This window comes from Electrona antarctica, assembly GCF_951216825.1.
Source record: "Electrona antarctica genome assembly, chromosome: 8".
Classification (NCBI taxonomy): domain Eukaryota; kingdom Metazoa; phylum Chordata; class Actinopteri; order Myctophiformes; family Myctophidae; genus Electrona; species Electrona antarctica.
The window spans coordinates 14,666,441-14,679,148 of record NC_136789.1 but is presented as its reverse complement, the minus strand read 5'-3'; the positions used below and the strand labels follow the sequence as shown (position 1 = coordinate 14,679,148).

The following is a 12,708-nucleotide window of genomic DNA, read 5'->3' as shown; positions in this document are numbered from 1 at the left end:
ATTGGTTACACTACTTAAGTCATGGATCCAATTACTGCAAAATAATTGTAAGTGTAATACTAGATGAAGTGTTTTTGCAATGTTTTAGTATTGCTGGAACACCAGCAATGATTGGAGTATTATTACAAAATCTGAATAATGAATAAAATATAATCATAAAAGTCCATCTGCAGCATCACCGGCCCTTAGTTGGAGGAAAACAAGTTTCACAGGGGAGACATGGGAAGGTCCCGTAATTCAAGTCATTGTCCAGTATTACTCCCTCAAGCTTTGGCAGACAAGATCATGTCCATCATGTATACTACAATACCCATACAGACACAGTCACAGCTCTTGACTAGATTAGGACAGAGTTCAACAGACAGTAATGCTGTCTACGACTTCTCAGTAAGACCACCTGAAGACCATTGTTTGGGCCTACTCTCAGTGTTTCTAGGAGGGACCAGTGGAGCTCCAACGATGCTTCAGCGGCGGTTCAGGTGACACTAAAAGTAGTAGGTGGTTTTGTGTGGCTGGGTGTGCCTTCCTGTCTGTGTCTGAGATGGGGTGCAGGAGACCTAATTTCTTAACAAAGAGTAGTAGCCTCTGGCAAAACAGGGGGCTGTGAAAACAAGCATCACTTTAGTGCCTCTTTGTAAGAGCCCTTTCTAACGCCGTTATGTGAAAGTGACCTGAAACAATGTGGGCATAAGATGCTATAAAAAGAGTACCATTGTCGATAAAGTGGTCATGTAAGTTCTGTGGATTGCTTATGACTTTTGCAGATATTTATAGGTTCATATTCACACTGGGTCTCAACACTTGTTGAATGGTCTTTGTCCAGCCATTACAAGTTCAAGTTCTGGTCATAAGCAATATTGTATACATTTCATTTGCAACCTATATTTTCAAAGAAATGGTGTAATATACAGTATAGTATTAAAGAACATTCATATCATCAGTTTTTGACAATATACAAATAAGTCAATATAAAATATATTGACTAGAAGTGAATAAATATGCCCAAGAATAATGGCAGAGCAATTTGGAACACATTTATCTTTAACTTGTTCTAACCTGTATTTAATTTATTCCTTGTAATCACAACATGTTATACTATTTTCATTTGCTGATATGGGGCATTAAAAGTTATGTCAGCACATAACTATTGTTATTGTCTTCCCATAACAAAGACAATAGCTTCATGATCTACCGTTTCCTGTCTGTCAGATGATGGTTATTGGTTAAGATTGTGTAAGTCTTATATAGCCATCCCTCTTTACCTCAGCTCTTCCACAACCATTTGCTGGAAATGAGGCCAGTATAAATAGTAGAATGTCATGAAGGTAAGAGCAGAGAGACACATGACCCACTGAGAGGAAGGTGGGAGGGGGCAGACACACCCAGCATTCACACAAGGTAAGGAACAACTCTTGCTCTTTACCATACCTTCAAAGCCAAAGTGCATTATTATGAAAAACAGAATAACTGATAACTGGTTTAAAAGTGTTTTAACTGGTGTTTGCTGATATTACAGTAATTGTATATTTGTTCTTGAGTTAATTGTTTAGCCCCCAAAATCACGAAGGCTAATTTGACCTTTGGGATACACAAAGATGTTGGAGTGTCTAAAAACGTAGCTACTGCACTTTGGCTTTGTAGGGCAGCATCGGACATTGGAAATGTAGCACATTTTACATCATAGTCATTAATAGTTTATGATTACTGCCTCTCTCACCTACAGCCACAGTATATAACAGAATGCGTCTGCAAGTCTTCTGACGAAAACTACTCCAATCTTAACCATGTTAAGTTGGTTTCCACTACAGCTTACCAATATGATGTTGAACATAGACTGGTAAACAATATACACATTTTAATTTGCTATTTTCCTATTTCTATTTTTCATTACATGTCATGTATGTATGGCATTTGAATTAATTTGGGAATGTCCATCAACTTTCTTCTCAATTTAGATATGGTATCTTCCTTTCTCAGATCGTCTGTTGTTAGCTCTTGTCTTCTGTTGGTCAATAGCTTTTATTGACATGAGCATTGTTCAATTAAAGGAAGTTATGGTCCTAATTGTACGGAGCCCCTGAGTGGCCATGGTAAGAAAAATAAATTATCTTGTCCGGACAAGATAATATCTTGATAATATCTTGTCCGGACGAGATATTATCTTGTCTGGACGAGATAATAATTATCTTGTCTGGACAAGATAATTTATTTTTCTTACCATGGCCACTCAGGGGATCCGTATAATTGTAATTGCGTAGTCTGTCAATTCTCAAATATCTCCTCCTTTTGAATAGTTTGTTTTTAGAAATTTGTTTTTGATACTGTAAGTGTCTTTACAATATTGTTTTATTATGACTCATGTTTGTAAAACATAAATTTGACATACTGTACTACACTAATCTGCTATCTAATCAGTGTTTCATATGGTTATCCTACCGTTTATCAGTTTCAGGACAATGTGGCTGGCTCTTCTTGTGTATCACCTTGCCATAGTCCCTCTCTTGCAAGCCCAGAATACTTGCTTTACACACCCTACATTCAGGAAGCCAGGTCAGTGAAATTAGCCACCCTACAGCTTTTCCCAAAAGCTTCACCTCAAATGACTTTGCCTTCTCTTCCTTATCTCATCTACTTATACAGTAACACAGCGACAGTCTACAGTGACAGCAAAATCCTCAAAGTTTGACCCTTATAGATCAGCTCTCATTCAAAAGTAAAATTAATGCTCAGGATTTGAGACTTGAGTTGTTTAGTGTTAATGATCTGTTGCTGATCGAGCTATAATGGGAGTATCTGTGTGTGTCACAGAGAAGAAAGCTTAGTGGTTCTATGCACAATATTACGACTAATGATTATGTCTTGTTCAATCACCTCTTGATTAGTAATGTTACATTGCCAGTGAATGCCACCTCTGGCCTAATCTATATCTATATGAACTAATCTCGTACATTTTACCTCTGCTTTCATCTCAGTTAATTCAGACATTGATGTCGTCTGTGGAACTGAGAAGATGGAGCTTGAGATTCTGTTGTGTCCAATCTATTTTTGTGGATACAACGAATCGCTGATGGCCCTCAATTCTCGGTTTGACAAAGACGAATGCAAAGGGATAACTGACTGGACAGTGGACCCACCTGTTCTAAGGTTCAACTTCTCCATCAGAGAGGAGGCCATTGCAGCTTGTTCCAACACTATGATGGTATTTTCATCCACACTTGAACATGCTCATGCACGACAGTCAAAGCACCGCACTTAAATGACCTGATATAGCAATGTACCCTGGATACAATGTACAATCCAAAGTTAAAAGCCCTTTAACTTTCACCAATATTGTCCAAGTTAAAAGATTTTTTTTTTCAAAAGATATCAGAGTAGCGTTAGTTAAACCAAGCCCATTATGCTGATCTCACTCCCTGTCTCTCCAACAGGTCACTCAAGAAGTGGGCACTGGAATTTTCTCTGACTTCTCCAATGTCCAGTTCATCAACATCTCAGGAATGATCAAATCCAATGACCCCGATACTGGAACAATCACCTATCGCCAAGACGTGATGTACAAGTTCTCCTGCCACTATCCGCTCCAATACCTCGTCAACAGAACTGAGATGAGCGTGTAAGTCTTCCCCACAGGCAAATCCAGAAGAGAAAGGTCATTACCGGTGATAGTCATTTTTTATGACTGTGCATTCCACATTCTGGTAGCATAGCACTACAGTAGAACGAATTTGACCCCATTTTTTGAACTGGGTTCAGTGAGATTAGTGGGGCTCCTTCTGGTGTGGCGCCTGCGCCTATGTGAAAGGTATAGAATTACTGTAGTTATCATGATATCAGTTATCATATGGCTCTTTAGGGTGTGTGCTCCACCTGCACCTAGTTTCAACATCTGTCGAATCACCCATCGACCTACGTACATGAGTGTGTTGTGTCTTCCTGTATATCAAATTAATGAATGACCTGATTGTAGACATGTTGGGGTTTTCCCATAATGACAGTTGCTAATGTGACATACTGTATTCTGCCCAACAGATCTGGTGTAAACCTGGCATATAATGAAAATAATGGCAGTTTCATCAGTGCATTAAGCATGCAACTCTACTCGGTAAGAGGAATTTCCATGGTTTATGAAACACACCGTATCAATAATGTCAAATAAGTGGGTTTCTGTATTGCAATAGAAGGATCTACAAAGTCAAATATAACCAAGGTACATTTAACAACAAATACATGTTTTGCTAGTGTACAGTTTTGGAATAGGCAGAATTTCCTAGTACAGTGTGGAACTATGAATATGAACTCATAGGGAAACTATGCCAAAAAGGTAGACAAAATAACATTTAAATATGTTTGAATGTATTTAGATATCTTGTTCATGTAATCGTTGAAACTCCAGAAAAGCACGTTGTAAAATATGAATGGTGAATTATTTGTGGAAAAAGCTGTATTTACAGAATACTAACTTGAACATCTTCCTCCTCAAAGGAAAGTACCTACACAAAAATTATGCAGATTCCTAGTCAAGGCCTTGAGCTGAAGACCAGGATCTTTGTAGAAGTGAAGGCTACTAACCTCACAGACAGGTAACTCACACCGATTATCAACATGGGTTACCTCTGAGCACAATAATGCAGCATTTCCCTGATATTGACCTATGGTTGCCATGTAGTATGTATGCAGATCTTGATCGAAATTTCCTTTATATAAAATAAGGTTACCAAGGTTTCTTGGGTGCTGTGAAGTACAGTAACTGGTCAACTAGAAAGTAACAAACATAAACCTGAACATGGAAATTAACTGATTGTTTTACTGATGCCAACCATCTTCCCAAATAGATTCAAGGTTCTGTTGGACCGATGCTATGCCACGACTACTCCTTTTCCTTTGACCAGCACCTATTATGATCTCTTTGTTGGGTAAGTGAGTCAACCTTTTGTGGAACACTTAACCAAATCATGCAAAACAATGTAAAGGTCTCATGTTCCATTCAGACAACAGGTTGATATAAAATTACCAACAGTTTCTGCCATATAGAAAATGTGCGTATCTACTGTAACATTAGATCATGCTCTGACCCAATTGAGGCAAGTGTAGGGTTTTTGTGATGAATTAAGAATAAGATGAAGATGGAGATAATAAGGATGTTTATGTTCATACTCAATGATGTGCCAATATACCTGCAGTGTCCCTTTCACAATAGACCCATGTTCAACCAAAAGTATCAAAGCGCAAATGTAGCATTTCTAATTTTCTGTTCAAACAAAAAACAACTCCCTCACTCAACATTGATGGCTCCACTGTCACACCCTCCACCCATGTCCGCAACCTGGGCATCATTCTCGACCACACCCTTTCATTCCAACCCCATTTAAACCAGGTCACCAAAGCTGCAGGGCAGCGGTGGCCGAACGGTTTGCGGAGCGGTCTTGATACCGGAAGGTTGCCAGTTCATATCCCCGGACCGGCACGTTCAAATTACCACCGCTGAAGTGCCCTTGAGCAAGGCATTGAACCACTACCATGAAATGTTCTATGAGCAGGGCCTGGCTGTAAACAAGTATCTGATGCTTAGTCCAGTTACCCTGGGTAAATATAGTAACTTTGCTTTGCTTTGCCTTCTTCCACCTCAAGAACATTGCCCGTTTCCGGGCCTCCGTCATGCAGCTGAAACACTCATCCGTGCTTTATCACATCCTGCCTCGACAGTATCCTCCATGGCACCATGCACCTCCTAAAGTCCTCAATACACTTAAATATGTCCAGAACTCAGCTACCCGCCTGCTCACCAGTGACCGTTCCAGAGACCATATTACACCAGTCCTCCATGACCTTCACAGAGTCCTGATCAAACAAAGAATCCACTTCAAAATACTACTAAACACCTACAAAGCGGCACTGAACAATCTGGCTCCCCCTACCTCTTCGATCTTCTCAAACAGCATGTCCCCTCCCACTCCCTCAGGTCTGGTGACACAAACCTCCTTGAGGTGCCCAAGACCAATTACCGTACCTGGGGCGACAGAGCTTTTGCTGCCCCAACCATGTGGAATGCATTCTCAAAAGTATCAGCGATGGCCCCACCCTCCAAAACCGCCCTCAAAACCCACCTCTTCAATGTCACTTTCCCCAGCTACCATAACTCCACCCCCCTCATTCCAATGTTTTTATTTATTTATTTTATTCCTTACTCTTAGCCTTTTCTTAGTGTTTTCCACCCTACTAGGCTGAAGCTGTTTTCTCATGCCCCCCATGTAAAATAGTCTTTGGGTACTCATAAAAACGTGGCAATAAGGAATGGATTCTGAATACAAAGTGGCTCCAGAGCTATTAACAGTCCTACGAAACAAATAGAGATATTATTATTATAAGAAAGAAAAAAGACATGAAATGAAGACCAACTTGAAAGCTCCTCACTCCTCACACAGATGCAATTTGGACGGCCAGACTGTAATCGATGTGAATGGATTGGAGCAGGCAGCTCGCTTCAGTTTCGAGGCCTTCAGATTTGTCCAGCATGAGAACAGGACCCTGTCAACGTTCTACGTGCACTGTGCAACGAGACTCTGCGAGACCTCCGTGTGCGCCTCCCTCTTTCCGGTCAGCAGTCCCTGTGTTGTTCTTGTCCCTAACCCTAAGTAGTAGTGAAAATAGCCAATCTACAAGCTCACACAATGCACTGTGAAGAGACACGTTGTGAGCTTGTAGATCTGCTACTTTCACTAGTTTGGGTCACAGGCAAAAATATATCTCTGTTTTGGGTCAGGGGCTAAAAAGTTTGGGAACCACTGCTTTATACATAAACATCCTGTACACACACTCACACGAGCATCCATTGCACAGAACTGTTCCAGGAATGGCATGAGAGGGCGTCGTAGCGTGGACGACGCAGGCAGCACTACAGTGACTGAGGAGGCCACCGTGACCTCACACCAAATAAGAACCCACGTGGACAACGGAGATAAACTGCACGATTCTCCTACGACAGGTACAGTCAGCGGTGGAAAGTAACATTTAAAAGTACATTTACTTAAGTATAATTTTGAAGTATTTGTACTTTACTTGAGTTTTCAATTTCCAATAGCCTACTTTTACTTCAACTCCACTCCATCTTGGTTTCCAAATATTTTACGTTTATCCACTACATTTATTTGAAAACTTTAGTTTTACTAGTTACTTTGTAGATTTTTATCCACTACAACCCTATTTCAGCCATTTGAAAATAGCCTTTCTAAAAGCTCACAATGCATCGCATTGAGTTTGAAGAGCAAAATTTGAGTACTTTTTCCCACCACTGGGTACAGTAAGCCTAATACTTTAATGACACCGCAGCAGCACAATTACAGGCCTAATTTATGAAGTATAATAATCATGCTATTTCATTTTCTTGTTTATTTCTCCTACCATTTACAGTGAAGTTCCCTTCACATATGAATGAACTGAGTTTTGTTTTTGTATTTCTGTTACAGCAGGGGCAATGGCAGATTCAGAAGGTATGCATGCATCTAGTTAATTTAAGCGGTGATCATGCTATATTGGATTGTCTAATCTTAGTCTCTGCAGTACTGATGCACGATATCTCTTTTCAGCAATATGGGAGACTGAAGAAGGCGGAACTGTGCTGGCGGTTGCCATAGTAGCAGCAATCCTAGGAGCCTTCTGTGTTACCTTGTTGCTGTTCATTGGCTACCGCCTTAAGTCAAAAGGCAGCTCCAGCTTGAGGCATCCCTTCATACAGCAGATATAAGCTTCTGACAGCTTTGAAGATTGTAACCGTCGGGTCCTTCGCTCTCTTAAGTCCTGTTTCCTCCATGTATTACAGTATGGCTTGGAATAGCATGACAACTACAGTGTGTGTACTGGTGACTTAAACTAAAGGACCATACTGTACCAGCCTTTCTGCCACGTGGGTCCTTTTGTCGTAGGATTAGATCGTAGGATTTAATTCCTCCAAATAGTAAATTAATTTTTTTACATTCTATTATTTTCTGTTATTCTGATATACAGTGTCAGCAGCCTATTCATGGTTGTTATTGAAGTCTGATGACTCTCAAAGCATATGTTAAGCACCAGTAAATAAACATACCGCACTTATTCATTCATGATATTTCTAGGTGGTTAAGATATGGTCTAAGAGCCATGTCAGACTTCAACAACGATCATGAATAGGCATATAGGTATACAATTTACACTATTTATATATTTTTCTTTTGGGAATTAAATCCTTTAAAGTGAGAGTGACCCACATGCCAAGACAAGACCCTTTAAGCTTTTAGTAATTCAGTGTCTTTTCACATGTATTTTGGAAAAACAGAGAACGCAAATGCTTTCCAAAACGTTTACATCTATGAAGTTACATAAAACAATACACGTGGGGGAACTGTGAAGGGACGTAAAGTGAAAAGAGTATAACATAAGATGATGCTTTTCATTTGTAATGTTTACAAGGAAACAGGAAATAAGAGAAGAGTCAGATATACAATATAAATATATAAGCACCATAGCCTATATGCATATTTAACAATAGAGCACTTATGCACTGCTTCAGTCTTCTATCATTTTATTTTCCGAAATTGGGAAATGAAATTAAGCACTGTGGAATCTAAGCAGGGTCATGCTTTTAGTGGGTCTCACTAAAAAGCGGTATTATTTCTACGAGAGATTACATTTTACAGATTATGGTGAATTATCAGGGGTCATTGCAAATCAGTTTTCATAAAATTGGTATAGTATCAGCACAACAATTCCACATGCAATTTTACGTGAAATCTTTAATAAAAAAATGTAAATGTCATTTATAAGATGGTCTTTCTTCAATGTTAGATATTAACAAATGCAATTTAAATTGAGTTTTTAACATGTATTGCCATATAGCATTCACTGCTTCTGAGGCACGCTAGTGTTTCCCCTGCTCAAAATCTAGCTGCAATTTGCAACACTAGATTTTTTATAATGGGAGGAATCTAGAGTATCCTCTTTCAATCTGCAAAGCGCTTCTTTCATAAAATTCCACCGTAGACATGTTATGAGCTACTTTCTGATAAGAAGTGTTGGAGTTTGGAAGCACTCGTTTTTATTAAAGGGTCGTGCTGCTGCTTCCTGCAGTATGTGCAAATTCGAAACAGGGGTGTTCAGTGACTTCGACGAGCGCTTCCAAACTCCAACACCAAAAATAATCACCTGCACAGAATTTCATGACAAAAGTAGCTCATAACAGGTCTACGGTGGATTTTTACAAAACATACACTTTGCAGATGGAAAGAGGATAATTCAAGCCTACAGCTGCAATGTTGGTGAGTTTAACGTTGGTTAATACAAGCAGATGGGAAATTCTACTCTAGCTGACCTAACTGAATTTAGTATCTGCCTGATCTTGCTTGACTTTATGAAAAAGGGGCAAATTGTTCTTCTCCTGATAGGAAAATATAGTATGTAGACTAACCACACTCCTATTGGACACGCAGATGATGTTTCATAATCTGGTCACCGTTTGGAATATTGGGAGCACAGTGTTTTTTCTTTAAAAATAAGACAAATCAGGTAATAGCCATATTGGCTCATAATTCTTAATATAAAAAAAAGTTAAGCACAAGCGGACATTCAGACGTTGTCTTGTTGACAAATGTGCTATCATTTTGTAAGAAATGCTAATTTCTAAACTCAAAATAGTTGTTTTCAAGAACTTTCATAACAGTCAGTTGCACACTGAATGAAAGTTCATGAAAACAACTATTTTGAGTTTATGCCGATATTAATGTCCCAAACACTTTGTGAATAGGGCTTCCTGAAACTTGTTATTCTCCGGGGTCAGTTAAAAATAAAGTTGCAGGGCAGCGCTACAGGAAAACGTAACTCTACACAGAAAAATGCATATAAAATACAGTACAAAGGTTTTAAATTGCAGGACAACCAAATAAAAAAAGATTTTTATTAACAGTTTAGAAACAAAACAATATTGTCATCTCCCTATTCTTTGCTTCAGTTCCCCTCTTCAAATTATCTCAGGCACGCACGCACACTCACACACACATACGTAACACACACACACTCTGAAGAACACAGTTGACCCTGGTTACCAATCCAAGTTCAGTTGTTCACTTCCCTCCTACTGAGTGACCGAGGTTAAGAACTTTCAACATGTGACATGGATCTGTGCCAAGGGACAATGTCTGCATGTTGAGGTAAGGAACAGAGAACGGACCAAGCCATTTAGCAGCTTATGAAACTAAAACATGGGGTTTGTCCACTATCAGTGCAACAGTCAAGCTCTCAAAAGGTAATCCGAATGCCAATCAGGGAGTAATGAAACAAGTTGAGAGCTACACATGAAACGCACTGAAAATGAAAATGCTATAGGCCTATGAAGTTTAATTATCATCTTCTTTGGCCAAGTTTGGGGTTTGACTATGAGTGCCCTGGCTTTTGCATAATATGGCCATATTTAAAGATGGAATGCTGAGATCCCCCCCCTAAAACATGATCATCAGGTACTATGATTATACTAGGAAGATTGTTTTTTCAAAAAAAAAGTGTACAGAAAGTGTTCAAATGTTTTAAGTGGCCACACCCACCAGTTCATTAATAGTAAAGTATGCCTGGTTTACCTGGTGGGTAGTGATCCACCTGCACTGAAGCCGCACCCACAGCTGTTGTTGTATGATAAAGGGGGAGGGGTTAGGGGAGGGGATTATATTGTGATGTCACTATATCATATTGTGATGTCACTATACTCAAAGGCTTTCAGCTTTCAGAAGAAACCAAAAATACACAGGGAAGACATTATTTCAATATTCTAACCACACCTGGGGGTCTATAGAGTAATGTTAACTCCAAAAAAAATCACGGCACTCCATCTTTAACAACTCTTCAGGAAAATAATTTACTGTAACTTCTTAGACCACTTGATAGTGTACATCTGTCCTTTAAACACTGTGACCATGACAGGAACTATAGGGTTAGTCCAGTGGTTTAAACACTGTGACCATGACAGGAACTATAGGGTTAGTCCAGTGGTTTAAACACTGTGACCATGACAGGAACCATAGGGTTAGTCCAGTGGTTTAAACACTGTGACCATGACAGGAACTATAGGGCTAGTCCAGTGGTTTAAACACTGTGACCATGACAGGAACTATAGGGTTAGTCCAGTGGTTTAAACACTGTGACCATGACAGGAACTATAGGGCTAGTCCAGTGGTTTAAACACTGTGACCATGACAGGAACTATAGGGTTAGTCCAGTGGTTTAAACACTGTGACCATGACAGGAACTATAGGGTTAGTCCAGTGGTTTAAACACTGTGACCATGACAGGAACTATAGGGTTAGTCCAGTGGTTTAAACACTGTGACCATGACAGGAACTATAGGGTTAGTCCAGTGGTTTAAACACTGTGACCATGACAGGAACTATAGGGCTAGTCCAGTGGTTTAAACACTGTGACCATGACAGGAACTATAGGGTTAGTCCAGTGGTTTAAACACTGTGACCATGACAGGAACTATAGGGTTAGTCCAGTGGTTTAAACACTGTGACCATGACAGGAACTATAGGGTTAGTCCAGTGGTTTAAACACTGTGACCATGACAGGAACTATAGGGTTAGTCCAGTGGTTTAAACACTGTGACCATGACAGGAACTATAGGGCTAGTCCAGTGGTTTAAACACTGTGACCATGACAGGAACTATAGGGTTAGTCCAGTGGTTTAAACACTGTGACCATGACAGGAACTATAGGGTTAGTCCAGTGGTTTAAACACTGTGACCATGACAGGAACTATAGGGTTAGTCCAGTGGTTTAAACACTGTGACCATGACAGGAACTATAGGGCTAGTCCAGTGGTTTAAACACTGTGACCATGACAGGAACTATAGGGTTAGTCCAGTGGTTTAAACACTGTGACCATGACAGGAACTATAGGGTTAGTCCAGTGGTTTTCGAGTTAAGGATCCCCAGGTATTTATATTTCAAGTTTACTGGAATTGCAGTCTGACAACCTGTACAGAAAAGCCGTTACTCACAACTGTTGAACATTTGAACCGGCTGAAGGTGATTTAAACATCTATTCACTATAAAAACACATTTTACATACATTGAGGTTTTCATAGATTTGTTGTCGTTTGTCTGTGCTATACAGTTATGCTGGTTATGTTTGTAAATATTGAAGCAAACATGAATATCTTATCTCTTAAGTGCACAACGTTTGAGCAAGTGTTTGCATAGCAGTCATTATCTCTGCCAGGAGATCATGCCCTGTGTGTGTGTGTGTGTGTGTGTATGCACGTCTGCTAATCTTGCACACAGGCCAATAAGCATAATATTTCTAGTTCCCTGTTCGATCCCTGGCATTTTCCTCCGCCGTCGGTATGTGAATGTGTGTGTGTGTATGAATGGGTGAATGTAATGCGCTTGGTTAAAAAAAAAGGCACTACATAAATGCACCATTTATCAATGAAATATTTTTCAAATCGTTCAATGACAAGTGTCTTTTCTTCTTCCTAGCCAATCGCAGAATGCAAGTTTACCGGTAAATGTCGACATTAGATAACACCAAAATATACATTAATAAACGTGACAACATACCCCCCCACCCACCCTCCAAAAAAAATCACGAGTCTTAAATGCCTGCGCACATTGAACTCAGTCTAAACTGCCTTAAGTCAGCCTGAATTCCACTCTTACAGAGTTTAGAGTTCCGATACACAGCAAAGCTTG

The 12,708-nt window shown here is 39.7% G+C and overlaps 1 protein-coding gene and 1 long non-coding RNA gene across 2 annotated transcripts; both read left to right on the top strand.

The window, feature by feature from the left end:
- Positions 1-2,456: 2,456 nt before the first annotated feature.
- On the top strand, positions 2,457-7,741 carry LOC306928112 (zona pellucida-like domain-containing protein 1; the record flags this gene model as incomplete). The annotated part of the gene is made up of 10 exons (XM_079508032.1): positions 2,457-2,550; positions 2,973-3,199; positions 3,429-3,613; positions 4,030-4,102; positions 4,483-4,580; positions 4,833-4,913; positions 6,423-6,594; positions 6,838-6,982; positions 7,464-7,487; positions 7,584-7,741. 10 exons carry the CDS (start codon positions 2,457-2,459, stop codon positions 7,739-7,741), a joined length of 1,257 nt encoding a protein of 418 aa, XP_079364158.1.
- A 1,544-nt stretch (positions 7,742-9,285) lies between these two features.
- On the top strand, positions 9,286-12,180 carry LOC306927856. The gene is made up of 2 exons (XR_013790601.1): positions 9,286-10,960; positions 11,879-12,180. It is a non-coding gene; the product is annotated as an uncharacterized lncRNA (long non-coding RNA).
- Positions 12,181-12,708: the final 528 nt, after the last annotated feature.